Raw genomic sequence first — 27,940 nt, 5'->3', positions numbered from 1 at the left:
ACCCCTGGGGCAATCGATTCCAGGTGTACTGAATACCCCTCCAAGTGAATGCAAACTGTGGCCTGCACTCTGGTGCTATTGGGATGGAGAAGAACGCGTTAGCGATGTCAATCGTGGCGTACCACTTGGCTGCCTTCGACTCCAGCTCATACTGGAGCTCTAGCATGTCCGGCACTGCAGCACTCATCGCTGGCGTAACTTCATTCAGGCCACGGTAGTCCACAGTCAGTCTCCATTCGCCATTAGGTTTTCTCACTGGCCATATAGGGCTGTTGAAAGGTGAGTGAGTCTTGTTGATCACCTCCTGGCTTTCTAGTCGACGGATCAGCTGATGGATGGGGACCAGGGAATCTCGGTTAGTACGGTACTGCCGCCGGTGCACCATCTTGGTAGCAATTGGCACTCGCTGCTCTTCAACCTTAAGCGACCCCACCACCGAGGGGTCCTCTGAGAGGCCAGGTAAGGTGGACAATTGCTCAACCTCCTCCAGGGCAGCTATACCAAAGGCCCACCGGTACCCTTTTGGGTCTTTAAAGTACCCTCTCCTGAGGTAGTCTATACCTAGGATGCACGGGGCATCTGGGCCAGTCACAATGGGGTGCTTATGCCAGTCCTTCCCAGTCAAGCTTACTTCAGCTTCCAATAGGGTCAGCTGTTGGGACCCCCCTGTCACTCCGGAGATGCAGATGGATTCAACCCCACTGTGGCTTGATGGCATCAAGGTGCACTGTGCGCCAGTGTCCACCAAGGCCTTATATTCTTGTGGTTCTGATGTGCCAGGCCATCGGATCCACACCTTCCAGTAAATCCGATTATCCCTTTCCTCCACCTGGCTGGAGGCAGGGCCCCTCTAATCCTGCTCACCATCACTCACTTGATCTAAGAGTGACTCCTGCAGGAATGACTTCCTGGTCCCCTCAAGAGGGTCAAGCATACTGCTGGCCATTCTATTCTGTCCGGGGGATTTCTGACTAGACACTGGAGCTGCATCTCTCTTGGAAGACTCCCCTTTCATGGTGGTCTTCCCTTTCAGTTGCTGTACTCGTGCAGCTAGGGCGGAAGTGGGCTGCCCGTGCCACCTTCTCATGTTCTCCCCATTGTCGCGGAGGAAGAACCATAGGGTGCCCCGTGGTGTGTACCTTCTACCGCCCTTCTCTTGGGTGGGGAAACGCCTGCTTCTAATAGCTGAGACATCGGCCCGTGCAGGTGAAACATAGGACATGTCCTGTTCCATTTTTTGGAGCCTCTGAGACAGTTCCTCTACGGCTGAAACCCAGGCATGTTGGGAGGAAGGGAGACTCCCCTCATAGTGCCGGAGCTGCATAGTCACTTCATCCACTGTCTGATTGTCTCGCCACCAGGATGCTGCTGCTAATGCTTTGGAATGTCCCTCTGGTCCACTTTGCAGGAACTTCCGCCACATCAGCTGTGTACAAGGGACCAGATCTGGATCCAATGGTGACTGCTCATCATTCAGATCACCATAGATCATATCAAACACAGCCATTTCCCTGAGGTTTTGGATGCCTTTCTCCATGTCGGTCCACTCGCCTAACCGACACAGAGAATCATCCTTGTAGGGGTACCTCTCCCTCACAGCGAGCAGGAGTCGCTTCCAAAGGCTGAGGGTTTGAGCCTGTTTCCCTATTGCCTTGTCAATACCAGCCTGCTTGGCTAAATGTCCCACCTGCTTGGCCTCTCTCCCCTCCAATTCCAAACCAGCAGCTCCAGTATCCCAGCACCGGAGCAGCCAGGTGCAAATTTGCTCGCCTGCAATGCGGCTGTAATCCTTCCGCATATTTCGCAACTCACTGAGGGATAGAGATCGGATGATTACCTCCGGCTCTTCCTCCTGCTCTCGTGATGGGCCTGGTTCATTATCACCCTGTACATTGCGGGGGGATTTTTTGGTATATTTGGTTTTCCGTATCGGGGCAACTGATACTGGCACTGCTTGTCCCTCCGGCTCAGCTGCTGTGCTGGTGGAGGCGACCGGTACTGGCGCTGCCTGTCCCCCTGGCCCAGCTGCTGTACCAGCAGGCTCACTTTCAGACCCTGCAGCTCTTTTGCCCCCTTGGGGGCAGTGAACAGTGTTAAAGATGACACGGTAAGCATGGGCAAGCCCCCAGCACATCGCAAGGATTTGTGTCTCCCGGGATTTGTCAGATTGGCAGCACACCTTTTCCAAACACTCCACCAGTTTATCAGGACTCTGCACTTGTTCGGGAGTAAAATCCCAGAACGTTGGGGGTGACCACTGACTCAGGTACTTGCCCATCTTCTCCCACATACCTAGCCATTTATAACTATCTGCCCCCGGGGCAGGTTTCCGGGTGGTGCTATTGTTGGAGAAGTACCACATGGCCCAAAACAAGATCTGGCAGGCATTTAGAAAGCATTGTGCCGGGAACACAGTGGCCAGGAGGCTCCAGGGATAGCTAAAACTTTCAAAAACCGAGAGAATCTCCTCCCCTGGCTCACCCATAGAGGGGCTGAGACCCCAAACAAAAGATCAGGCAGCAAACAGGTATCAGTTCACCCCCACAAGCAGCGAAACGAGCCCATTATAAGCAGACAGTAACCAGTAGAGCAAAATACAGCCCTTGACACATTTTCCACCGACAAGAAATGCCACTACTAGGAGCACAGAGTGGACATGAGGATTAATCCAGCCCCACCACGCAAGCAAATTGCCCAGCATTGCAAACATTTCTTATCAAACAATACAAGTAAAACAGAAAAATTACACCTAACAGATTGCTCTAACACTTCTCCTTTTGTCCTTATTTCAGTCTTCTCCAGCCCCACGTTGGGCGCCAAAGTTGTGATGGTTTAGCCCCTGCCGGGGTCTGAGACCATGCGGCCGCTGCCCCTCCCCCACAAAGGGAGTGAAATACAAAGCCCCAAGACTGAAATAAGGAAAGGTTTAATACAACCATGCAATAGCAACACAACCAATAACAACAATAACAATAACAGTAATAGTGATGGCAATTAACAGAGCAAAATAGCTACCAAATACAGCAGTTTGAAGCACGATGTACAAAACCACGAGTGCACCGCGCTCCCGCGCCAGGAAAATGTGACCTGCCAGGATGTGACGTCCGCATGGTATCTGAATAACCCGGCTAGAGCTCCCCCCACTGCTGGGGAAACTTAACCCTATCCTGGTTAAACCAGGACAGATTCCTTTAAAATTTTAACAAAAATAATCACTTGAAGACCAAAGGAAGCAAGCAAGCAGCAAGGTGCCCAGGACTGCACCTAACTTCTGAGGATTTCCCCTAACTTTTCTCTCAAGCAGTCGCTAAAACAAATCGTGTCTTATCAGAAGGGAGCACTGCCACACAGATGACCCTGGGCAAAGCCCAACAAACTTACAGTCAAGGATTTGCCCACTGTTCTCTGTTCAACAATACATTATGTGGGAAGGGATGAAAAATATTTTGAGTCCCACACAACAGAATCTGACACCTCTTCTCATACTATTCAGAGAATGAACTGCATGTTTCAGGCATATGAGTCTTCCAACTGAGAAGTTCTGAAAATAAATCCATTAAACAAAAGGAAGAAGAAAGACTGAGAGTCTGGGAAGTGAACTACACTGGCCTCTCCAACCTGAAGTAGTGGGCACAGCCTGCAGGCATGCAATAAGAGCTTTAGTCCAGTGAGTAGCCAGCGGCTGGATACTAAAATGTGTGTTAACATGTGCTTCGCCAAAGGAGCCTGAAAGGACTGTTTGGATCTCCTTGAGGAGAAAACAAAGTCAGTGACTTAAAATCTCACAGAATGTGATTCAATCATAACACACACACCCCCAAAAGAAACATAGATGCACAAAAAAAAAACCCACAAAAAAGAACAATGTAGTCCCACCTTGTCCTAGATGAATGACAAGCAGGACTGGAGATAAGGAAAGATAAGAGAATGGGAGGTAGCCAAACTGAGCTTCTTAGTGAGTTACTTAAAATGCCTTATAGAGACATATGCCAGCCAGGACTGGAGAAGCGTTCCAGCTCAGAGGAGCCGGGGCATCAGTTCTGGGTGCCCCTCCACTCCCATAGGATGCAAGGTTAAACATCTCCCCTTCTCGAGGGCCTATTCAGGGCCTGTGGGGAAGTGACATGCAAAGGAGTGAGAAAAGGAGAGGGAGAGAGGCTGGCTTCCTCTTAGAGCCCTTTCTTGGCTCAGAAATGTTTGCAGCCCCTGGCTCCCTGCCAACTCTCATTATCTGGAGAGATAAAAGACACGTCCCCCATGCATCCACTCCCCCTGCCCTTCAGGAGCTGGCGGCCCTGATCCCCCCCTCCCAGAGCCTTTTGAAGTTTCCTGCTATCTAGAACAAATTCTGCAAAATGCCTTTGAGAGCAGGGTGGGGGAAGGGACCACTGCAACTGCCACAGACACCAACAGCTCTCACAGACACAGGAGAGAATCAGTGGGGGTTAGGAAGGGACATAATAGACTCCTGTCCCTCTTGCTACAAGCCTGTGAAGGTGGAAGAGAAAACAACTGTTGTGGGCTCTCACGGACCCCCTTCCCATCAGTCACTTTTCAGACAATGTTCTGCATAAAGCACCCGAGTGAAGAGAGGCTGGTCAGGCAGGCAGCCCCTGCAGTGTGCCAGTCGGGGACGTGCAGTCCCTGAGGATGCTGTCAGTGGGCAGAGCCCCCCGAGAAATTTCAGGCAGGAATCAGACAAGAGGAAAATGAAGGGAACAGTTTTATCACCTTACCCCCTGCTGTCCAACTCCTACAGTTCTATACAGAGCTGCATTCAGTAAAGCATAAGCCTCCTGCTCTGACTCAAGGTCACACAGCCATGGGAATGAACAGAGAAGCAGCCAGGCACAGATGAAGTATGCCTGTGAGGTAACACAAGAGATAGACCATTCTCTTGTGCCCTCTGGGGTAGGCAACAGAAGGCAGCACAGCTGCCAGTACAGGCAGGACTAACTCGTTTTTGATCTCTGCTGCAAAAAACCGTGCCAAACCCCAAGTAGCAGGTCCAAAGGGCTATTTCCTGTGGTTACAAAGCATGGAGAGCACTTACGGCAATTCTCTTCATCAGAGCCATCCTTGCAGTCTGTGTCACCATCACAGAACCAGTGCTCAGCTATGCAGCTACCGTCACTGCAACGGAACTCCTTCTCCGAGCACTTTCTCATATCTGCAGAGACAGCAATGTAAACAAAGCCTTGGCTTTTCTCAAAAGTACCCAGGAAACAACTACACCATGCTCCTGAAGCTCCTAGGGCACCCACAAACAGGACTGCTCATTAAACCATACATACCCGTGTCATGCAGTGCCTGAGCAAAACCATCATTTAACTGACACAGAGTGCTGGATTCAAAAGGAATCCACGGGACTTCATAATGGCATGTCAAGGAATAACAGGTCTCAAGTGATTTTTGCCTGGCAGGTAAGCCACACAGCCTGAGGGCCCAAGCAGCCAGCCCTGGGAATGAAACATCCTACAAGCCCAGCCCAGACAAGCCAGCTGTGAGCCCTCGCCATGCTCAGGGGATCCTAGAACTGCACAGGCTGGAGTCTGTGCAACCCCCTTTAAAGCACTGGCAGGGCAGTATTTGTAGGGCCACATTACTCACCACACTGCTCATCGCTGTTGTCGCCACAGTCATTGTCACCATCACAGTGCCACAGGCTGCGGATGCAGTATCCATTCTGACATGAGAACTCATCTTCCTCACATTCCCGTGGAGCTGCAGGGACACAATGGAGATAAGGTGAAGGCAAGTCAAGAAGATTTACCTTGCAGAACACCAAATCTGTGACATGTTACCAATCGAGCAACATCATCCTCCAAGGACACTGCAAAGTTGGAGAGCTGATTTCCCTTCCCCTAACAATACCAAGAGGGCCACTGTGAGATCTCTCGAGTGTCTCCCACTCCATCCACAAGTCAATAGTACAGGCTCTAAAACTTGAGAACACAGGCTGGAGAAAGTACCTGGAACAGAGAGAGCGAGCCACCCACCCTGTGCTGGTACTCTAGCACAGCCTCAAGCCAGGTTCAAGAGATCCCTGCACAGAAAAAAGGCAATCCAGGACTCTTTCTAAAGGAATTAATAGGCCCTCTCATTATCTAACAAATAATTGCTGGTAGAATTACACCTCCACCTTCTTTTCACAACAATGCCAAAGCTATCTTCAAAGGAAAGGAAATGAAATGTTCATTGAAAAGGGAGAAAGAAAATTTAAACTTCCTCTTCTGAATGCCTCAGTATTTGCAGCCTCATTCCACCCTCTTTGCCAGTCTTCTAAGGAAGCTTGTCTGCAGACCAGTGAGGAAAGGGACTGCAAAATTAGCACCTGAGGACCTCAATCCAACAGAAACCCTTCCTATGGTTACGTGCTAGTCTGAACAACCCCCTAGGAGTCTCTTATTCACAGAATCTTGCCTGCCTCCTTCCATTAGTCTCCAAATCTTTTGATCACAGCCTTCTCCACTATTGTCTTAGATATTAGAACATTACAACTTTTTCTGAAAAACAGAAGACCAAACAGACCCAAACCTATACCTTTCTTTCATGAAAATCTTCGAATAGACTGAAAAACTGAGCTTAGTCCTACAATCCAGAGCATCCAACAGGATGTCAAACCCCTGAACCTCTCTTCCCAGCCCTTTGCACAAAAGGGCAGGCAAAGATCAGAGGCATACTGATCAAAAAGTCAATTCATTTCCACACAAGTATTGCACATGGAATACTTTATGGCCAGGAGCTTTATTTCTGCATTTCTTGAGAAGTGATTCCTCCATCAGAAACACTATGGAGCACCATGCACACAACTTTTGTAGAATTCAAGGGCTGTAGAGCGATGCTTATATCAAGCAGAGAGCTAAACAGTTCCACTCCTAACTGCAGCCTGATGCCAGCCCCAGCAACCAGTGCAGTTTCAGAGAAGCTGGAGCTCCAGTGCTACATAACAGGCGGGTTCTCTGGGAGGTGCTGCCAAGTATGGACCTGACAATTTGCTGTGGAGACACTGTATCCCTGAACACCTTTTGCTAATGGAAGCCAACTGCAAGTAACCCTTGTCCTCAACACAAAGGGGAAAGGAGGGGGGCTGAACTCCAAAGACTCAGGCAAAATTCCCTCCATTTTAATAATCTGTAGAAGCACAACAGCAGTGCTCACAGCTAGCAGTCTGTCATGGCAGCTCTTTTGAAGATGGTGCCTCACATGGCAGCAGACAGTCAGCTTGCAGGGTAACCAGTCCCTGTGTGGGCTGCATCCCTACAGCACCTCCCTCTCCTCAGGGAACTCTGAAGGGAGAGGATGCTGGGGACAGCCCAGCATAGCAGAAAAGTCAGACAGTGGAACCTGAGGCCACAGGAAGTCAGCCAGACAGGCAGTTCAGAAGGATTTGGCAGGGGTTAGGTGTTTCCATGATCAGGGGAGGACACGAAGAGCTCAAGCTCAGGGAAGTGCTTCATGGGACATTAACTAGCAAAGCTGCAGGGCATAAACGGTTCTCCAGCTGGATGGAGAAGCATCCCCTCCCCCAGAACATGCAGCTGAACAGTAAACCAGGTGCCAAGGTGGCAGGGCTTATGGACATCAGGTACACACCTCTGCCAGAGGCAGGATATAGCTTATTACAAGCCAAAGGTCTGATTCAGTAGATAAACTCTTACATTCCTGTAATAAAAAGGGTCAACTTTCCCCAGCCGTGGCAGGCAGGCACTGCACCCACCCTCTCCCCTCAGAGAGGTGACTTACGGCAGTCCTGTTCATCAGAATCATCCTCACAGTCATTGTCTCCATCGCAGACCCACGACCGGCGGATACACTTCCCGTTGTCACAGTGGAAGTCCAAGGGGGAGCAAGTGGGCAGCACTGCAACAGCAAAGAAATACCTCATGGAGCTACAGCCAGCTTCCTTCCTGAAAGTAAGGTTACTTCCCTCCTGAGGGAGGGAGCTACACCTCTTAGAAACAAAAGACATAAAATTTCAAGTTACAAGGAAGAGCTGTTCCTCAGATGGGGGGGGCAGGGTAGGTCTGTAGCTTGGCAGTCTCTCCTCCCCAGAGAAGCACTGACCTTTCCACAAGGAAGTAGCCACCACCATTCCCCCACTGAGTTCCTTGTTTCTCTTTCATCAGCAAGCCTGCTGTCCTCCCATAACTGCAATTGTTTTATAACAAGCAAAATTACATTATCACCATCTTTCCTGCATGTTTCCCAGTGTAGTCCATCCTGTTTTTATTATGCAGCGAGCTCTTTAGAGTGAGAACTATCAGAAGCAATGTTTTGGGGAACAGGATTTTGCAAGGTACATGCTACAGCGTGTGTTCCAGCACAGGGACTCTGCCAGCATTTCTGTCTAACAAACCTCCAAGGAGAAGCTTAGAGGCAGGAATCCATGCCTGGGGAGAATTTGCTGTACCTCAGGCGTGGGCAATAGAGTCTAAACCCTGCTAGAGGTCTCCAGAAGGGACGGAGGAAGGGGGCAGATATGGGATGATGCTTGCCTACACAGGAGTCTGCTGGCAGTGAACTGGAACCACAAATCCACGGTGTTTGAAGAAGCCTGGAGCCACAAAGCTAAAATTCAAGGGGGAGCATCAGCCCTGTCCTTCCCCCCACAGATGAGAGGAACACTCAACCCCAGAAGGTTCATGCTTTTAAATGCTGCCAGCTGTGGTAGGGAAGGGGCTGCACAAGACTGTTCCTGACAGGTGTGTTCTCCAAAGGACAAGGTTTGCTCAGCAATGCAAGGGGGCAAGGGCTGGAGAGGCCAGCGCCTGAAATCCTTTCATCCCAGCCCAAGCTTGCCGACAGCATTGCCTATCTGTCACCAGGCGGGCCAGCCCTCTTCTGCTATGCTGCTACTTTTTCCCCTGCCAACCCTACCCTGGAGGTGGGAGCGCAAGTGGAGGGAGGCGGGTAAAAGAAGAAGGTGAAGACAGCAGCCACATGCACAAGGAGGAGGATTTAATAAGGAGAACAAATAGTCACATTTTCAGCTTTTCCAGCTTCCTCAACCCTCCATTTCCCCTTGTCCCAGGACTGCTGCCACTGTCCTGTGAAAGCTGTATGGATTACACTATACAGAATCATTCACTGCTCTTTATAGCAAGTCCTCCAACATTTCCCACCAAGGACCTGTCCAAAAAGCCTCCTACCCTAAGAATACACTAGTGCAGTTAAATTCAGACTTGCTCTAACTTATCTTTTCTTAAGCACAAATTCGGATCATCTTCTCAGACATTCATGCAGTACAGCAGGCATAGGCATCCCTGCATCTGAGAAGACATCACAGCAGATATCACCGCTCTCAACACTGAACCCTGCCCTAGGTGACAAAATACAGAATGTGGCACTGGCCCTTAGGAAAAGGTTCTTCCCATCATGTCCAGGATGCCCCATGCAGGTATATGTGCAGGTCAGAGCCAGCTATTTCTAGGCTCCAGAAAGGTATGAAGGACAAGGAAGCATACAAACCTGTATTTTCACCCCACAGGTTTGAGAGCACCCTGCTCTTCCAGCGACTCACCTGTTTCCTTACATTGCACTTTCTCTGAGCACCCCTGTGCTGCTGCATCAAAACAGAGAGGGAGCTTCCCCTTCTTTCACAGGGCAGCAGAAGGGGAAAACACTCCAGTTCTCAAACTCTGCTTCCAAACAAAACCAAGACAGATCTTTGGATTCAGAGGGTCAGTCCCACAGATCTGCCCTCTCTCCCCCAAGCACGCTGAGCAAACCTTCCCTGGCCTCAGCTGCAGTTTCAGGACTAAGACCATCCCCCCCCAGCATATGCTTTTCTGTTTGCTCTCCCCGGTCCCAGCGTGACTAATCACCAAAGGACTGCACAGGAGCCACCTGGAAGGGAATTTCCATGCTGACTCTCCAGGGGAGAATTCTTCAGGCTCCCAGAGGGTTAGGCCATTAGCGCTGGTTCAGAGCTGATACCATTATCCCACTGAACTGCTGCATCCCTTCATGAGCTAAGGACACAAAATTAAATTCCACCCCTGCAGGGAACAGTTCAGCCAATTTCATACTCCCCCTAAATATAAAAATTGAGCTTCAAGCACAGGGGAGGAGGAGCAGGGGAAAGAGGGCGAAACACAAACTGCCACATACAAAGGAGGACCTAATTCCCACCCCAGCAGACTGCAAGTGTGTGCCAGCCCAGACAACACCAGGGGGGAGATAAATCCCCTTCTACGGGAGCTCTCCTTTAAAGGAGGAAGAAAAAACACAAACCCACTTTAAGATAAAAAAAAATAATGAATGAAGGCTGATGTCTCACAGAGCAGAGGAACTGCCAATGGGATCAGGGCAGGGATCCACGTAAACTCGTAACCTGAATCTAATAATGGTCAGAAACAGATGCTTCAAAGGAAAATGCAAGAGATTCTGGGAGCAGCTTTCACACGGGGGCAGTCTCCTCCTAAGGCCCTCTTCCCAGCTCTGCCCCCCCAAGCCACGATTCCTTCTTCCCATTAAAAACTGCCTACACAAAAACATTCCTGTGTTTTCTTCTACTCATTCCAAACACATCAGGCTTCAGTTCCACTGTACATCCCTTTCCTCTAGGGCTGTTATTATTCAGCCCTTCTGCTGGTCATTTATTACTTCATATTTTGATGAGTTTTATTCCTATGGAGTTAAAGCTCAGGGCATACCACTAGCCAAGGGCATACCACTAGCCTAGAGTTAATGATTAGTACCGTTGTAAATATATCCAAAGTGTTTGGAAATTTGAAGTTAAGAGGAAATTCAAAAGTTAAGGGGTCACACTTAGGACATTCAAACAACCTCCACTATATTTTGCCCTGACATCATGGAGCAGCTATACAATGTGTAAGTGTATTGCTTTAACTCATATAACTCACTTTAAAAACCACACTTTCATGGTCAAAAGAAGAGTACATGTCAATACAAATGAGGCAGCAGGAACTCCTTTCACTGCCAGAGATGGAACAAGACTTCTCAGGACAAGCTGGATTAGTATCTAGAAGACTGGAAACAGAACCCCTGTATTCTCTTCCCAGCTTGATATTGATACTTGCATGAGAATGGGACAGTTCTGTCTCTTTAGCCCCACTTCACCAACCTGTAAAATGAAGAATATTTATCATTTCCTAAGAAAGATCTAAATCCTTCTTAGGCACCACTTCCACTGGTGAGAAAGTTATCGCAGATTGCAGTAACACACTATTACCACTATTCGTAGCAGGATTAGGTAATGCAACAGTAATCACAGTTAAACCTCATCCCCCTCTTCCCTGCTCAATTCCAGCTTGATCTCTCCAGATCTGTGCAAAGAAACAATATTTTCCTAGAAGAGATGCGCAAAGGCAAGTCTGAGGAAGGAGTTGAAGACAGAAAAATGCCCAGACAGGGACTAACCCGCCTCCCCAGGCAGAGCAGTCAGGATGGGGAACAAGCCCAAGGAAGGCTAGCCGGTGGGAAGAGCTAGGCTGGGCAGTGACAGCCCAAGACAGCACATCTGTCAACTGACAGTGAGCAACATGAGCAACACAAAAAGGCCTTTGAACTTCCAACCATTTCCCTGAGCTCATCCCTCTGCATGGTCACACTGGACATCATCCAAGGTTTCAGCAAAGCTAGGTCTATCGTAAGCCTGCTATTCCTCCCCCTCTCCCAACTCCTATTACACAGGGCGCTCTTTTATGGCCGAGCAGAAGGGGAAGGGGGAGGGCGGGGGAAAAAAGGAAGTTTATAAGGTGAAACGCAGACTGAATCACGTCCCACTGTCCTTTGAACACTTTATCCCTGTTGCCTGTGGTGAGCAGGTTGCTTTGTACCCAAGGACAGCGAGCAACTGGTGTTCACAGCCCTGGAGCACAGCGTTTGAACAATACTGCTTGTTTAATTAGACAACCTCTTGGTCCTGTGAAGAATGATAATTTAATTTTTAAAATAAATACAAACAAACAAAAAATTCATGCTGCCTATATTAGAGACAACTGCAGCCTGACCCCCAGCTATGTCCACACCCCTGCATAGATGTGTTTGCTGAGATCTGTAGCACAGTGGGCAGTAAGTCCAGAAACAAAACCAAAGGACATTAGTCCACTCTCAGGAAGAAATAGGAGATGCTGAATTTTACTAACTACATTTTGGAAAATCTAGTTTCAGAATAACATAAAGTGTTTCCAATCACACTGCTGAACAGTATTTAAGGATGTTGCTGGTCAAAAGAAAAAAAGAAAGAAAAAAAAAATTAAAAATAGTATCGGCACCCAATCTTTCACAGCCCTTTGATCACAAGCACTCTGCCCAAGGGGGCACTGCATTAATTCTGACACCTTTTAAAGGAAACACACACACTCCAAGTCCAATAAAATGACAAGTATGGTTGTAGATATGGAACTGGTGTCTTTCCAAAAGAAACTCTTGTCAAGAGTTCCTAATTAGTAAAACTTGAAGTGTAGAAGGTAAGCTTCACCTGAGCTCTTGCAACTGAGTTCAAGACTGGGGATTATGTGAAAGGCAGAGGCAAGATGATTTTGAAAGTTTCCATTCATTTTAGCAAAAGACCTCTGAGATTTTTATCCTCACGTCACCTCAAAAAGCAGGCTATACTGATAGCCTCGTTCCTGGCAAGGTAGGGACCCTCTCCTGTGCTTGAATGAGTTGTAGCTCAACAGGAACTGCCTAAATTGCCCAATGAGATGGGAAACAACAGACTGCTTTCAGTAAGCTTTAAGGTAAAAGGAGGAAATGCTTCTTCAGTCCCTTTAAATGAAAAGTGCTGTACGACGGTGCACGGAGCTAAGCAAGCAGGTCTGTGTCCCAAGGAGCTACACATGTAGAAGCTGATTAGGTATGATACAGATCCAAAATTCAGAGTAAGAAGGCTCTACTGAGGGATGGTTACGAGGGGATTTGGTGTATCTTAGGAGAAACTGAACTATTTATCAATCCTCAGGCCAAGTTTACTCAGTTGTCCTTTCACCCTTGCCACAGGAAGTAAGACTCATTCACACCACGCTGGACTTCAAAGTGCATGCAGGAGGGCAGAATGAAAACCATTCCTCTGCTCGCATGCGGCTTTCGTTAGGGACAGTCCAAAGCAGTCTCTGTTGGCACAAGGCAGGAAGGCAGCTGAGCTAATCTGTGCATGTGTAGCAAGGGCTTCCAAGCCAGACACTGTCAGCAAGCCAGAGAGCCAACACCAGAGAAAGTCTATGAAGCTGGCATGACAGCTGGGAGGTTGCTTATTACTATTATTACTACAGCACTCTGGCTTGTAAACATGATCCGGAGCAGGAAGCAAACATGTCATGGAATAATTGGCTCCCATCACAGCAGGACTTCAGATTTGCAAGAAAAACAGTTCCTGTCATAGCCAGGTAAGCAGAGGCAGGGCTCTCCCAAAAATGATAGAAAAATACCTATGAGACACAGACATTCCAAGGACACCAATACAAGTGAAAAACCTCTGGGGTGCGCAGAAAAGGTAACAGTTGAGGAAAAACAGTGCAACTGACACAAAAAGTGGGAATTTGTTTTATAGTTTGTGACAGAACACTAAAAAAAAAAAAAACAAAACAAAACAAAATCCAAACCCACACTACATTTTAAGAATTTATAGCAAAACTAAACATCTCACAAAAGGAAGAAATGTTCCCTATGTCTGCCCTCGTTTTTCATAGCTGCAGATCCTCTCACTCACTGCCAAGTATCTTGCTGCCCCCCCATTTTTTTTCTTCACACAATACATTTCAAGCTATCTGTCATTCTTTAACTGAAATGATAAGTTACCAGTTCAGGGCTAGAAAATTGCATTAATATAGAATTTAGTAAACTCCAATCAACTACTCAAGCACATGCAGTGCTACACAGACACAGAAGCAAGATTAAACCTTGACTTGCTAAAGTAATTTTCACTTTTCCCCCCACCCCGTGTTTCTCTCTTGCTTGATTAGGGGTCCAGCAGTCCAGTGTCTTCCCATTCTCTCAAGGAAGTAGACAGAACTGTCTCAGGAACTCATTTTTGTTGTTGTATCAGCTTACAGTATACGTATGAGCTGACACACTCAAGGAAAAGTAGACCTTAAAACAAGCATGGTTGCAGCTTTATTTCTCTGGAAAGATAGGACATTCACAGGAGAAAAAAAGAAAATCGTGTAACTCTAAAACTAACTTGCAGCAGACCAGTAGAGATGTGGGATCCCTTGCAATCGTTTCTGTTCACTCTTCTGATCAGACTTCTACTTGATGATATTATAATTCCCGTCTTTAAAACTCAGAGCTGTACTTCCATATATTGCTGAAAAAGAATCCCAACAGCTTGAGCATCTCAGAAGAGTCTATATAAGTGGTTGCAGAGACTTAGGTTCATAAATCAGAACAAACCACTGGGCTCACCCCAGCTTGAAGACTAGCCCCATGGTTTTTGAGGAATCTCACTAATTTTTTAACTAGGCCTTTAATATATCTGGGGCTTGTACGATGATGACTTCATCAGGACAACCCAAACCTACAGCTCCGTATTTGTATTAGAAAGAAATTCACCGATTTCAGACCTGGTATAAGTCAATAAATAAAAAATAAATCAAATTCAAAACAGAGAAGTTGTCCAAAATTTCACTCCAACCAGAACACTATATGCATGTCACAGACAGATTAGGGAAGGAAAGAAAATCTGTGAACTGACCATTCTCACGTACTATGTGCAAGCATCAGTGCTGATTTGTGAGAAGCTTAAATTGATTTAAAGTTCAAGCTGCTGTATGAGCCAAGGGGCTTATACCCCACCCCTGCTCTTGCATTCCTGCTGCCTTCTTTATGGTTGGCACAGTCAGCAAACAGATCAAATGGAAAGTTAACCCCACAAATGAGTACAGCTTCACAAGGCTCCTGGATGCCAAGCAAAAGAGAGGGATTTAGCAAGTGATCCGCTCTAGCAAAAAGCTTCAGTGCCACAATAACTAAGCAAGACAGAAAATAGCACAGACAACTACCACAAACCTACACTGTGGAGTCGACCTAGTTCTACAAGCTAACAATAATATATCACACACCTGGACTCATAATGAACAGCTACTCAGAGCAAGATACAGCAGGCTTAATGGAATAAGTGTTCCTAGGGCCCCCTCCACTGTAACCCTGCATGTGTGTGCTGAAGCCAGGCACTTAATTCTATAGAGTCCTTAGCCCCATTGCTCAACTTCCATTTTTGCTTTCTTCTTTCCACTAAATTGCACTCCGAGTACTTCTGGCTGTCAGCTGAAAAAGTTCTCTTTGTATTTATTCTACTACAAAGCAATATTTAAAAAGGCAGCTCATATTTTAGTCCTTCCCCTTGAGTTACTTTTCTACTCTGTATAAATGGAGCTTTCTATCTCCCCTCCCATCTAGTCAAGCCTACACTCCTCTGTACACGCTAGCTTACCTCTCTCTCTAAATTGCAGAGACCTACAGCACAAGTCATATTCTGAACGAGAGGTTTAAGCATTCCCATCTGACACGTGCTGTTTTCTAGGCAGCTCCCTCTGCTTCAGTCTTATCCCTCCCTTTGCCTTGTTAGAAACTGTAAATTAAAGGCAGGCAGAAGTCAAACCCAGTTCCTACATTCTCTGCCTCTACTTTATATACTTCCCAACCTCCAGTGCCTAAGAGTATCAGCAGGTTGATCACAGTTCACTGCTAGTCCCTAGTTTGCACAGCTTCCATTCAAATCCATATGGGCCAGATTTCGTCAATATATTAGGGATACACCATAACTACAGCTTTACCATGCAAGACCAAAAGTTTCCTCTTGCCCAGGCCATGGAGAGAGACACAATGCAACAGCAAATGCTGAGAAAAGAGTGTAAGAACATAGCATGCAAGTAAACGTTCTTCCTCAGAAGACAAATTGCCTCCATTTGCAATACAAAGACATCCCAAACAAGAGGTGGCATATTAATCTTCCAACAGCCCTCAGTGGATTTTACATCCATAAACTTGTCAGATTGCTTTCTGAGAATGTTTGAAGTCTCAGAATCAATGTTTTGTGGCAAGGAGATCCACAGCTTAAGTATATGTTGTATCAACAAGCAACTCTTGTTAGCTTTGAACCACCTCCTGCTAGTTCTATGGAAGGTCTTATCCCTCCTGCCCCCTAATCCTACCATGCCTGCTTAGCTTAAAAACCCTTGTTGCCGGACTTTGTTGAAGTACAAAGTAGACCTTATCAACAAGTATCCCTTGTCTAAATTGTTACTGATTCTTTCACTGCGTTCCAATAGATTTGTGAAGCATGACTTCTCCTTACAAACACCACGCCCCCTAAAACCAAAACAACATAGCAAAAAAATCCCCCCCTCCCCAAACAACCCCCAACTTCCACCACCACCACAAAAACCTACCAAAAAAATCCGCACCTTCCTCTGTGCTCAGTAAGAAGCCAGCAAAACCAGTTTAATTATTGGATATGCCTTACCCCCCCAAGCCCCTCATTCTTATCAACTTCTCCTTTTTCAACCTATGCAGTTGAGTACAACCTCCTCTCTCCTGCTCTTTTGAGATTTTCATACTATTTCTTCAGTTCCCTGATCCTCATCTCCTCTTTCTTAAGCATGGCAAGTTCTCAAATTTGCACTTTTCTCCATTGGATGTAAACATGCAGGTTTTCCTTCCTCTTTCTTTGATTTCTCCAGTTAAGGTCACTCCTTGCCCAATAACCCTTTCACTAATCTTCTTTAAACCTTTAAGCACTGATCACCTCAGTTTGGAGGTAAGCTATTTTCAAAACACCGTTTTCACCCAAGGTCTTCCACGTTACTATTTGCAAAAACATAGGAAACAAGAAGTGAGAAGAAAACAAATTTGCACAAAGTTGGGTTGAGATCTCCCACACTTAAGGAAGAAGAGATCCTCCAAAACAATATTTCATGGATGAAGAAAGCTCCTTTCCTTACAGCAGTCAACAGTGGAAATCAGGGAAGGCTAGAGAAACATCCAACAGAAGAAGATAAATTCTTCAATCATGTTCACTGACAGAAGCCTTAAATCTTCAGCTCTAGGCAAACTTTCGGGAAAGGAGTTCCACAAAATTGGGCCTTCAATTCTACCACAGTCTGTGGAAACCAAAGAGATGAGATAAGAAAGCAACTTACTTGTGGCTCCAGGGAAAGAGATTTTCTCTGCTCATTTATATGGTGCTAAACCCACTAAGAGTGACACTTTGTATCAGTTCTCACCTAGCTGGGCTCAGCTACACAGATGCTGAGGCTACGCAAATACACGGTAGCTGCCAGGTAACTCCTCTCAGCAGATCCCAAGACCAGTGAATGTTGATTACAGTGCTTACCTTTCCCTCCCTTCATAGGGCAGCCAGGACAGAAACTAGAACATTACTTAAGAGGGCAGACACCCTCAATACACTTCTTCAAACTGCTTATTTATTTTCCATTAATATTTATAGAAAAACCATATAATTTAGTTCACAGACAGCGCTTTTGCAAAGGTGGGGAAAAAGAGGCACTTCCTTCTGTCCTTCCTCTCCCTCTAAAACATTCACATCCAACAGCCATCTAAACCCAGCTTCAAAAGGCAGAGTTGGGCTTTCACTGTGCTTTGTGTCAGTAGACATTGGTTCTGCTAGGCTCCGAGTACTGAAGTCAGTCAAAAGTATGTCATCTACAGTCTTAAACATTTGCTATATAAAAACTAGGATGTGACTGTAAAACAGAAGCACCCGCAGAGAAAAAGACATTCAATTTTCACAAACACTAGTCAAGAACAGTATTCTTACTGCAGCCATCTTCATCACTGTGGTCCCCACAGTCATTGTCTCCATCACATTGCCACTGAGCAGGGATGCATGTGCATTCACCAAAAGCACTGACAGCACATGTAAAATGATTACGTCCACAGGAGCATTCGGTGCTACTTGTAACATCTGTAAAGGAACAAACAAAGAAAAAAGGTATTTTGAAGAGATCTGTCTATTTTAGGGTAAATGCATTAAAGTGACGCCAGAGTTTTTCTCCACGTACACACTTTAGGTATGAACACATACTCTACTTCAAAGGAAAACATTCACCCCCCTCACACTGTTGAAATAAGTACTCTGCAGAGCTTCCTGGAATAGGGCTATTTGAAGGCAACAGCAAACAGCAACCTGCCAAAAAGAGACTTGGGAATCAGTTAGCTGAAAAATAACTCAGCACTAGTCATAATCAAATTCAAGGAATCCCAGGCATCAGAACACCCTTTTTATTTTACAAACTCAGGCTTCTCCTAGAGCACAGTGCTGCTGCTGCTCCACTTAGTTCTGACACCACGACAGAAGGGACGGCAAAGGGTCTACTTCAGAGAGTTATCTGGGGTCTTTGCCAGACCCTGAACTTTCTAGATGTAAAACCTTTTACATGTCACTGGTTTTGACATTTCAGACTCCAGTGAAAGTAGAAAAATAAAAAAATACATCCTTATTTACCTGTAGAGATTGAACTGTGACGTTATCCTGTGCATAACTGACATTTATAAAAGCAAGAGAAGAGGATTTTCAACTCTACAAACTCACCAAAAGAAATGCAGTCCAAATGTCAACATATAATCTGATAAAAACATTTTCTTCCAGCCTTAAAGTTAGCTTAAGGAGCTCCCAACCCTTTTCTCCCCTCTCCCAGCTACAGAACAATACTCTTCACAACTCTTGACACTCACCCCTGTGCAAATACAACTCTTTATGATATTATCTCACATGTTCTCTTAATAAATCTCTGCCTTGAGAAAGAACAGGCTATAGCCCACCTCTTGAAAAGGAAAAGGTCATGCCTGAACTTCTGTCTGACATTAGCTAGACAATCTATATAATCAATATTACTGGTAAACAAATGATTATTCTATCTATCAACACCCCCAGTCTGTGACTGTATTCTTTTTGCATAGTTCCTTCTTTCTGCAATTCAAACAAACCTGAAGTTCTCAGATTAAACAATAGATGACAAGAAGTATAGAAGGATAATACCTGCCCCGAGCAGTAGTTATATACATCCTGAATTATTTGCAGACTTTTTGATCCCATTTGTTACACCTAGTGTATCTGTGATGAACCATGAGCTGTAGCAACTTCAGAAAAAAAAACAAAACCAAAAAAACACACCAAAAAACCCACAGTCCTCATAACGTCCTTATTTTCCATTCTAACTGAGAAGAGCAGTATCCACCAAATTTTATGTAACTATTCTGCAACTTTCTCAACAGCACAATTCTCTCCAGTGAAGACATCCACTTGTGCAAGTTAAGCTAAGATTTAAGTTTAGAGGGGATGCACTTCTTCCTTGAGGAACAATTCCACAATAAGTTTCTTCTGCAACAAAACTGCCCGAGGAGGTTTCTGACAGCCTCTGCTGCTTGCTCCCAACTGCTACACTGCAGGTTGCAAGGCCTTGATACATTTTCCAAGCACATCCACAAGCTGCTGAATTGGGCCAACCAAAATGTTTGCAGGATCTCCCTTCAGAGACTGCCACGGGTGTAACAACCTTTTATTCTTTCCCCTGTCTCCACTACAAGTTGTCTTTAAAAGGTTTAGTAGAAAACACACATCTCAAGGTATTACTGTATATGCTAGAAAAAGCGGCCAATATCTGGTGTAACAAGGGATAGAGGCGGGAAGACCATAAGGTGAATGGGGAACAGAAAGAAGGAAAGGCAAATGACAGAGGGCAGAGTGGTCAGATCCTCAAAGGACTTACAGATATGGCCAGTGCAAAGGCTGACTCAAAAAGACAGCAAGAGGGTGATGTAGAGTCAGAAGGCAAAAAGAGCAGCACGGCCATCCCTAAGGAAAAGCAATGCATCATCTATGCAACATATCCAACTATTAGAAATAAACACAAGGAAATTCAGAAGAACTAAAAACCTCCCTCAAAATCAAACCAGTTCCTTCAAACTGGCAGCACAGGAAATCCACCTTCTGCTGTTGCCTACCACTATTTAGAAAGGCAGAACTAGCTGTATGTTGTACCCAAGGTACCTACTGTTTAAATCACCTTTTCAAAAGCAATTTTTCTACCATTATCCTCAACAGTACCCCAAAGCACTTATCCCAGCTACCTTAAGCTCCAATAACCCTTCCTGTTGGAGTATACCAAGACCCTAGAAAAAGACAAATATGAAAGTACTAGCGTCCGGTTCTATCTTGCCCAGGCTCCACCATGTCTTGGGGTAGCTTCACCAACAGGAAAGGATCAAACATCAAGGCAACCAATTCTTAAACTAGGGGAATATATTCAATAATTTATTTTGGATAAGCACAAATGAGAGAGGGAAAAAAGTAAAAGAGAGTTATTTTAGCTCCTGAATAGCAGCATGGAGGTACAGCTCTGCAACCGCAGAGAAAGAATTAGTGCAGCTGTCCCAATCTGCAAACTGCAACTTAATCTGCTGTATTGTCACACGGTTATCTTCAGAAGTTGCTACTAATGTCAGGTTATATATATATTCACTCACACACGTATTAAATCTGTTCTTCCCACCTCACTAAAGTTGCTATGTTCAATCATCTCTGGTTGCGTTTTTACCATGCTATAGAAACTGTTGGAAGTTGACCAGATACCAACACTCTCCCATATGCACTAGCTTGCATCTGTAGTACTATTATATAAGCATACTTTGCTTAACTAGTCCAAATTATGACCTTTGTGAGTCTAATGCTTTGCAATTTGTGACTTTCAGGGTAGCTAACCTTCTAGTCATTATAATGATGCATTTTATAAATCATGATTTACCCTAGTCTTACACTTGGACAAGTAAAGCACATTATTATTATTCAGAGAGCACACTAATTCCAACCTATAAACAGTATCAGAAGAAACAATACTGGATGACTAGCCTTAATTCAGCAAAAAGAACAGGTTGAAAGAAACCTGGGACCTCCTGCAGGCAGCAGGAATTTTCTCAATGATTTCAGTGTGGATAGTATTTCATACTTGGTGTCCCATGATTATTTCCCAGTGCTCAGAGCTCCAGTGACATTACCCTGTAACTGTATCTGTAACAGTAGAGGGCCAGGAAGGATAAAGATGAGAAGCATGTTTTCTCCAACTCCCTCACAGACAAGCGGAAGTAGTGCACTTGGTGCAAGAAGCCTCAATGGAAGACTTAGTCTTTAATGTCGAGCTCTCATTAAACATAGGGAGCATGAGACCGAAGACTAACCAAGCGCGCAACATAAACCTTCAGTGTCACATTTCAATCCCAGTTAGTCAGAGATCCAGGAAGAGGACGGAAGTCAGCACATGCTGTTCAGGCAACTGGACCAATAATCAAAGCAGACATATCTACTTACACTTCTGCACATTCTTCTGGAGCAGGAACAATGAGAGGTACCCCTGGGCTTAACCATGACAAAAGTTTTTCCTAAGACTTTCCATCACGCTGCAGGCTTGGACATTTTATCAACCTCTATATTCAAAAATCATTTTGCTTATGCAGGAGTCAAAAACCTGACATATTTTAACAATGTAATATACACAAAACTGTACACAAAAGCTAAACAGAGGCATTGCCAGGTGCTGAGCTGACACCCCTCAACTTTCCTGGCTCCTCTTGATACCTCATGTGACCACCACACAAGTTTCTTCCTACTCTCTCACTTGTCCATGGGTACAAGCAACAAAAAATCATCTTCATTGTCTGTTGTTTGCTTCCCTCCAGATGCAATAGCAGCAGGATCCAGTAACCAAACAATTTTCATAGCAAAGTATTATAAAAACAGCCTCCAGATTTTAAAAACAGGAAGTCAGTCTAAACACAGGCCTCATACTTAACATCTGCCATCACCTTAAATTTAGCATGGTATGCTCAGTTTCTTCAGATTCCTTCCAAATAGCCTCCCCATCTTCATGTTTATCTGACAAATGAAATGTCTCCTGAGAGAGGGTGGGGTTCCCCCCCCCCCCCTTAAAAAGATAGTTAGGATCTTTGTAATTTTATGTCTAGAGTTGGCAAAACAGTTATGTCATTTCTGGCTGAAAAGCAAAAGTCATTAACCATCCAGTTATTTCTGCACATCTTTTTTTGGGGGGGGGGGGGGTGGGTGGGGCTGCTTAAACAATAAGTTGTTACTCTGCTTTTTACCCCCGCCCCCAGCCTGATAATATAGCCCGTAAAGAAAAACCTAATATACAAAGCTTCATTTTGCTGATGAGGTCACTTGCAACTCTCAGAGCTATTACATAACAGCCCTGTATTTGCCACAGATTCACAGAAACACTGACATTACAAAGGAAGCTTAAGTAGACAGAATAATTACCAAACTGAACTCTGTAGCCTTTGTTTTGTTAGGGACAGAAGATTTCTACAGGAGTGTGAAAATACTGTTGCTTTTAAATCCCAATGGCATGCTTTTTTTCCGAAAGGTGAGACGCTAATTCTATTTTCAGTAAAGATAATGACAGATGGCAGCTCTTACCATTATTTTGTAGCAATTCAACCTTATACGGGCTGTTGCTTCAACATGGAATCATGTAACAGCCCAGGTTGGAAGGGGACCAGGTGGGAAGGGGAGCCTAGATGAGATTATCTAGCAGCCTGTCTAGTCGTGTCTTGAAAATCTATAGCGATGGGGACTCCACCACATCCCTAGGGAGGTAGTTCCGGTGAATGATTGTTCTTATTGTAAAAAATTTCTTATGTTGAGATGAACAAGTTTCTTCTGCTCTTCAGGGTCCATCAGCTCTGTCAGGCCCTGGCAGCATTGTAGCAATCTCACAGTCCCATAATATGGATGAAGTTTCCTCAAATGGATGCTGACCAAGAATACCACATGAACAACTGCCAGAGATTCTGGCATCTATGGTCAACACTATGCTGCCTTTCCACATTTTCTTTCTTTCCAGGTACCAAGAACTGACTATGTAAGTAAGAGACCCCTCCACTTCATGCCACCCTGTTAGTTACATCTTTTCCCTTTCATCCTAATACAGAAATTATTTCTGCTATTTTTTAAAGTAGTAGTATTAAATTCACAGCCATTAGTTTGTTTGTGTCACCCTGCAATTCTGCAGGTAGCTGTAATATGGGGTAGCATAGCTAACCATGGCTAAGTATCCATTTAGTTGTTCTATACTGCAAGGAAAATAGCACCAACAGGTTTAGAAAACCCAGAACTATGAAAATATTTGGCATGATTCACAGTGACAGACTGTTCAATTCTGAACCAGAAGCCTCTGGAAAGAGCAATCACCCTTTTGGTCCAGGACTGACACATGGACCTGGGTTCCTTCCCCTCCATGGACAGGCACCTAACTCCACATTTCATGGCCTACAGAAGATCTTCAATGGAAGGCAGAGACCTTTCTGCAACCTCATTACTACAAGAGACACAATCAAAAAGAGGACAGTACTAGCTTTTATAACTTTAATCCTATCATATAAAAATCCCTGCCAGAGCACAGGTGTAAGTGGATATTGAGCAGGTATGAAAATACAGTACAAATATTTGACAGTTACAGTGACAAAGAGGAAGAAACCCAGGACTGTGTAGAAGAACTGGAATATGAATAACAGAATTAAAGGGGAAATGAGAGAAAGTCCTAATAGTGACTGGCATAAGCCTGTGATTTTTTTTCACCTGGAGAAAGTGTAGAAGGGTATCACCAAAAGCATTTTCGAACAAATTTGGACTAAGCATCAGAATATTTTGCCTTGGTTTCAACAGATGCACTTAATTTCTTATTTCTGTATTTTAAGAACCCATGAGCATCTGATTGGTTTTTGGGAGTTAAAATTAGTTAATTCTGTAGTATAGCCTTTAATAGCCTCTTTAACACCTTGCACACCTGTTGTTAGAAGGACTGTGTCAGACACCAGGCTCACTTATGCATTCCCATCGCATACATGCCTTGATGAGGGCAGACCTTGGACATTTCAGAGAGCTTTAAACATATTTCAGTTGATAGATTTTCCTTCTTCATCCAGCACTTCCCTGAGTGTTTCTACAGGAAAGCAGCTCAGCTTTCTTTTCTTGCCTATCTTGAGGGAAAATGAAAATTGTGGATTCCTCTCTCTTACCCAAATAGCAGTTTCCACTGAAGGAAAGAACAGTTAATCCAGCTTTAGAAGAAAGATTTGCTGACCACTGTTTCAGCCCAGAGCTCTGCTGGCAGACACAGCAAAGGCAACATTACAGCACAACAGTCTGATGTCAGAAGGGGCACCATGCGCTGATAAAAGCCAACAGAGCTTTCTCAGTTTTTTACTCCCATTATGGAAGCATCTGAAGCAGTTCTGACTGGGTACCCACGTGGTTTTCAAGTATTCGATGCCTGACTAGAGTAAAATTAACCTCACTAGAAAGAGCAACCCAAAAGTTTTCAAAGCTTTAAACAGAATTGTTTCAGTTTTGTTTGAGGAAAAATGTGATAGCAGTAAGATTTAAGAAAAGAAAACAAAACACCAACAAAACCACACCAACAAGACAATGAGAGGTCAGAGACATTACAGCTTACTCTGGAAGTCTCCAAGTGAGGATGAAAGTTTCCCAGGCTTAGAAGTTCCCCTCTCAATTTGCAAAAGCAGGGATACCTCAGTTCTGAACGAGCTGGTTCCCAATTAAACACATGCTGAAAAAAGTTCTAGGGAGAGGCACACTATCAAGCACAGCCACCCTTCAGTTCTTGTATTAAACTGGACAGCTATGCAGGTTACACCTGAAAAATATTACACGTGATATGACCACAAGGAATAGGAAGCAAAAGGAATAGAAATTCCACAGGGTGTCTGATAATTAGGACCTAAAGAAAATAAGAGGTACAACAACAGTGCAAACTGAGTTAGTGTTTGGTGCAATGGGTGCATGCATGAGGTAGAGCGAGACTGGAACAGAAGCCGTATTTTCAGAAACACTGCATGGGTCAAGAGATACAAGGCCCTCAAAAACACGTTTGAGTCTCTGAGGCCCAATTCTGATCCCACAGAAGTAAAGACTACCAACCCCACTGAAAACTTCACCCTGTACCCAGGGCATAGGACAGCATTTATAGAAACAACTACTAAAAAAGAAATACTGAAGAAGGATTTGATTTGAACATAAAAAGACTCAAGGATCAAGAAGTAATTGTTACAGTTCCTTCTCCCAAATCCTTCAAGTCATAAACAAACACCTTGCAATAAGCATGACTAACTGAGGTCTCTAGATACTCATCCTAACTCTATCCATATCTTCTCCAGCATCTGACAAAGTTACTTCTTCCCCTCTAGAAGTGGGGATACTGCTATTACATCAGTACAGTGTATTAAGGTTTAATGTGTGTTTCTACATATCCAGAGTCTTTGAACAGGAGGTGCAGCTGAAGGGACAGTATTATTGCCATGAAATCCTAGTCAAAAACTAATTGAAATTGGCTGGGCTGCCAGCACACACAGATCAAAAAAATCAGCTGAAGGACCATAAACAAAAGATAATGAGAAATGGCAGCAAGTCAAGCTGCAGGGGATAGAGACAGCTAGTAGGTATCACAGAGATCAGCATTAGATCCAGTCCCATTAAATAACTTAATTAATGATCTGGAAGAGAGCATAAGTATCATATTAAAGAAGCCTGCAAATGATACCAAAATAGGAAATACTCTTCTACAAACACCACAGAGGAAAAAGAAATAATATAGAAGGGACCTTAGAAGATTAGAATTATAGGCAGGAAATTAAGACTCAATCTTTTAAAAAAAATTTTTTTAAAAGCTAGTGCATCTGGTGGAAAATAATTTGAAACAGATACTCGAATGAAAAGAAAAATCTGGGATGCAGCAATGCCTGGAGAAATCAAGGAGCAATAATAAAAGACAAGCTAGCCATTGGTTTATGTTATGACACAATATGGCAGTCAAAAACTACTTTAGGCTAAATATGTGTAAGTGTCACGTCATGGAGGAAGAAGAAACTTCCTCCCTGTGCAGAACTGGGGTGTAAGATTGAATTTCTCACTGAGGCTGATAGGGAAACTAAACAACCTATTCTAACCACAGCAACAAAATGTTTATCAAAGGTGTGTTATGGCACACTGCTCCCTCAAGACTTCAGATAGATTCTGTTTGAAGCATGAACTATTGTGGCTTTTCTTCTTCCCCTGCTGACTATATTGTTCTTGAAATCAGACAAAAGGCAACGACTATCAATTCTGTGCGTTTTTTTTTTTCTAAATAGGACTTTTATTGTCCCGTTTCCTGAGCAACCCCTTAGTTGCCTATGGAAATAGCTCTCGGTGGACAACCCATGAAATCCCAGTGCAGAAACAGGAACCTTTCAACCACCAAAGCATGCTAAACACATCAAAACTCAGCCCAAAGTCCCCATCCAAAGGCAGGCAAGAAGTATCAGGTAGATGACAACTATTTCCAAGGAACTGCAGAATTCTATCAGGCAAGGCTAGACAGGAGAAAGTTGTATCTGAGTGACTTTTCCCCCCAGCCCTTCCTTCAGATTCCTATGCAGCTCTTTCCTGGTAACACCAGAACTACTCCTTAAGAACCCAGTAAAACATCTCAACTCTAGCTTCCAGATCTTTTGGCTGAAATGTGACCATGCTGTGATGCCTTTTGCATATTTCCTTGCCATTAAATGGCAAACATCCCACTTTCCCTAACTACAAGGTTCCCTCAAACATTTGCAGCTGACAGATGAGTCAAAAATGCAAGTTTTGTTCTGTAGCTCCGCATGCCTGCCAATCACTGCTACCATACAAGAAACCAAGCACGGTATCAGCCTTGTAACAGCCTGCTTTAAGTGTCATATCCAATGTCAATAGAAATAGATATCTTTTAGAAGGGGCTTTGAGCCTTTCAAAAGATCACAATTCAAGACGATAGATCTCCCATTCTCTCTACAAGTGTGTTCAAAAACATTAGATAGTGGGAGCATCTGTTTTCACCTTAACAGATCTTTGGTAAAACAAAGACCACAGAAAGTCATGAGCTGCAGTATATGCATCTGACACTCTGCTTCTCACCTCCAAGGTCCTTCCTGGAAGAGATTCAGCCTCCTAAATCTTTTTAACCCATGCATTTACATTTCTCTGTGAACTAGTTCATTTTTCCTACATATAAACTTGGATTCTCAAGAGCAAGAGCATTATGTTTCCCACCTTGTGAAATTTTCCTCCTGTTGATGTTAAAAGCATCCCTTCAGCCTTGGCATTTCATTACCTGTAGATTTTCTCTCTTAAGCAGAGAGCGTTTCATCCATATTGTATTATGAAGTGCAGAGTGATACCTGAAGGATGCCATCAAGAAACATGCTTTGTTGATTTTAGCCTGGAGTGGTTCCTTACGCAGCTGCAAGCTCCTGTCAATAGAGAACTAAAACGAAGAATCCAAGGGACAGATAAAAAGTGCTCACGCACAGCACTAAATTTCTTATTATGCAGGACCATTCCACTCAAGCACATTAAACAGAAATGAAATACCACTCCAAATAATAAAAGGTTGCTGCTGCATAATATCACTCAGAAATATCATCATCCACTCTAGAACAGTGTGGAAATGTTTAGCTGGACCACCAGGGCCTGGCAGGCAGAACTACGTGACTCAAACCCTTTCAGAATACACACACGCTAGACAAACACTTTAAAATACTACCTTAAGCCTGCATCATGCTTTGCAAGAATTAGTCATCACATAACTTTCCATTTTTTTCACTGTATTTTTTTTTAAAAACCACACTCTAACAACCTCTATCCTTTCCTGTCCCATAAGGGTTATGAACAATTTACTGCTCATTTATCATGAATCATACAGTACAGAGGACACTAAAATTTAGAAAATAATGGCACAACAGCAGAAATGTTACCAGGAGACCATCAGGATACCAGACAATTGCTAACTGCCAGCTAGAGAAGCAACCTGTTGTTTTAAAGAGATAATCCACAGGAGAAAGGTACTTCTGACGCATTTCACCTACCCTAGTCACCAAAGAGTTTCACTAGCATGACAGCTCTTGA

General features: G+C 44.4%; 1 protein-coding gene across 3 annotated transcripts in view; it reads right to left on the bottom strand.

Annotated features, from left to right (window-relative positions):
* Nucleotides 1-27,940, bottom strand: part of LRP4 (LDL receptor related protein 4) — a 90,930-nt gene that overhangs the window by 31,988 nt on the left and 31,002 nt on the right. For all 3 annotated transcript variants that reach the window (XM_074867706.1, XM_074867707.1, XM_074867708.1), the window contains exons 2-5: nt 17,747-17,893; nt 7,747-7,863; nt 5,611-5,724; nt 5,054-5,170 (exon numbers count right to left, since the gene is read on the bottom strand). In XM_074867706.1, coding sequence (XP_074723807.1) covers nt 5,054-5,170; nt 5,611-5,724; nt 7,747-7,863; nt 17,747-17,893 — 495 coding nt within the window. The remainder of the gene's footprint in view (nt 1-5,053; nt 5,171-5,610; nt 5,725-7,746; nt 7,864-17,746; nt 17,894-27,940) is intronic.

This window comes from Strix uralensis, chromosome 4 (genome assembly GCF_047716275.1).
Source record: "Strix uralensis isolate ZFMK-TIS-50842 chromosome 4, bStrUra1, whole genome shotgun sequence".
NCBI classification, from domain to species: domain Eukaryota; kingdom Metazoa; phylum Chordata; class Aves; order Strigiformes; family Strigidae; genus Strix; species Strix uralensis.
Note: the sequence above shows the minus strand (reverse complement) of the source record. Positions and strands in the feature narration are given on the sequence as shown.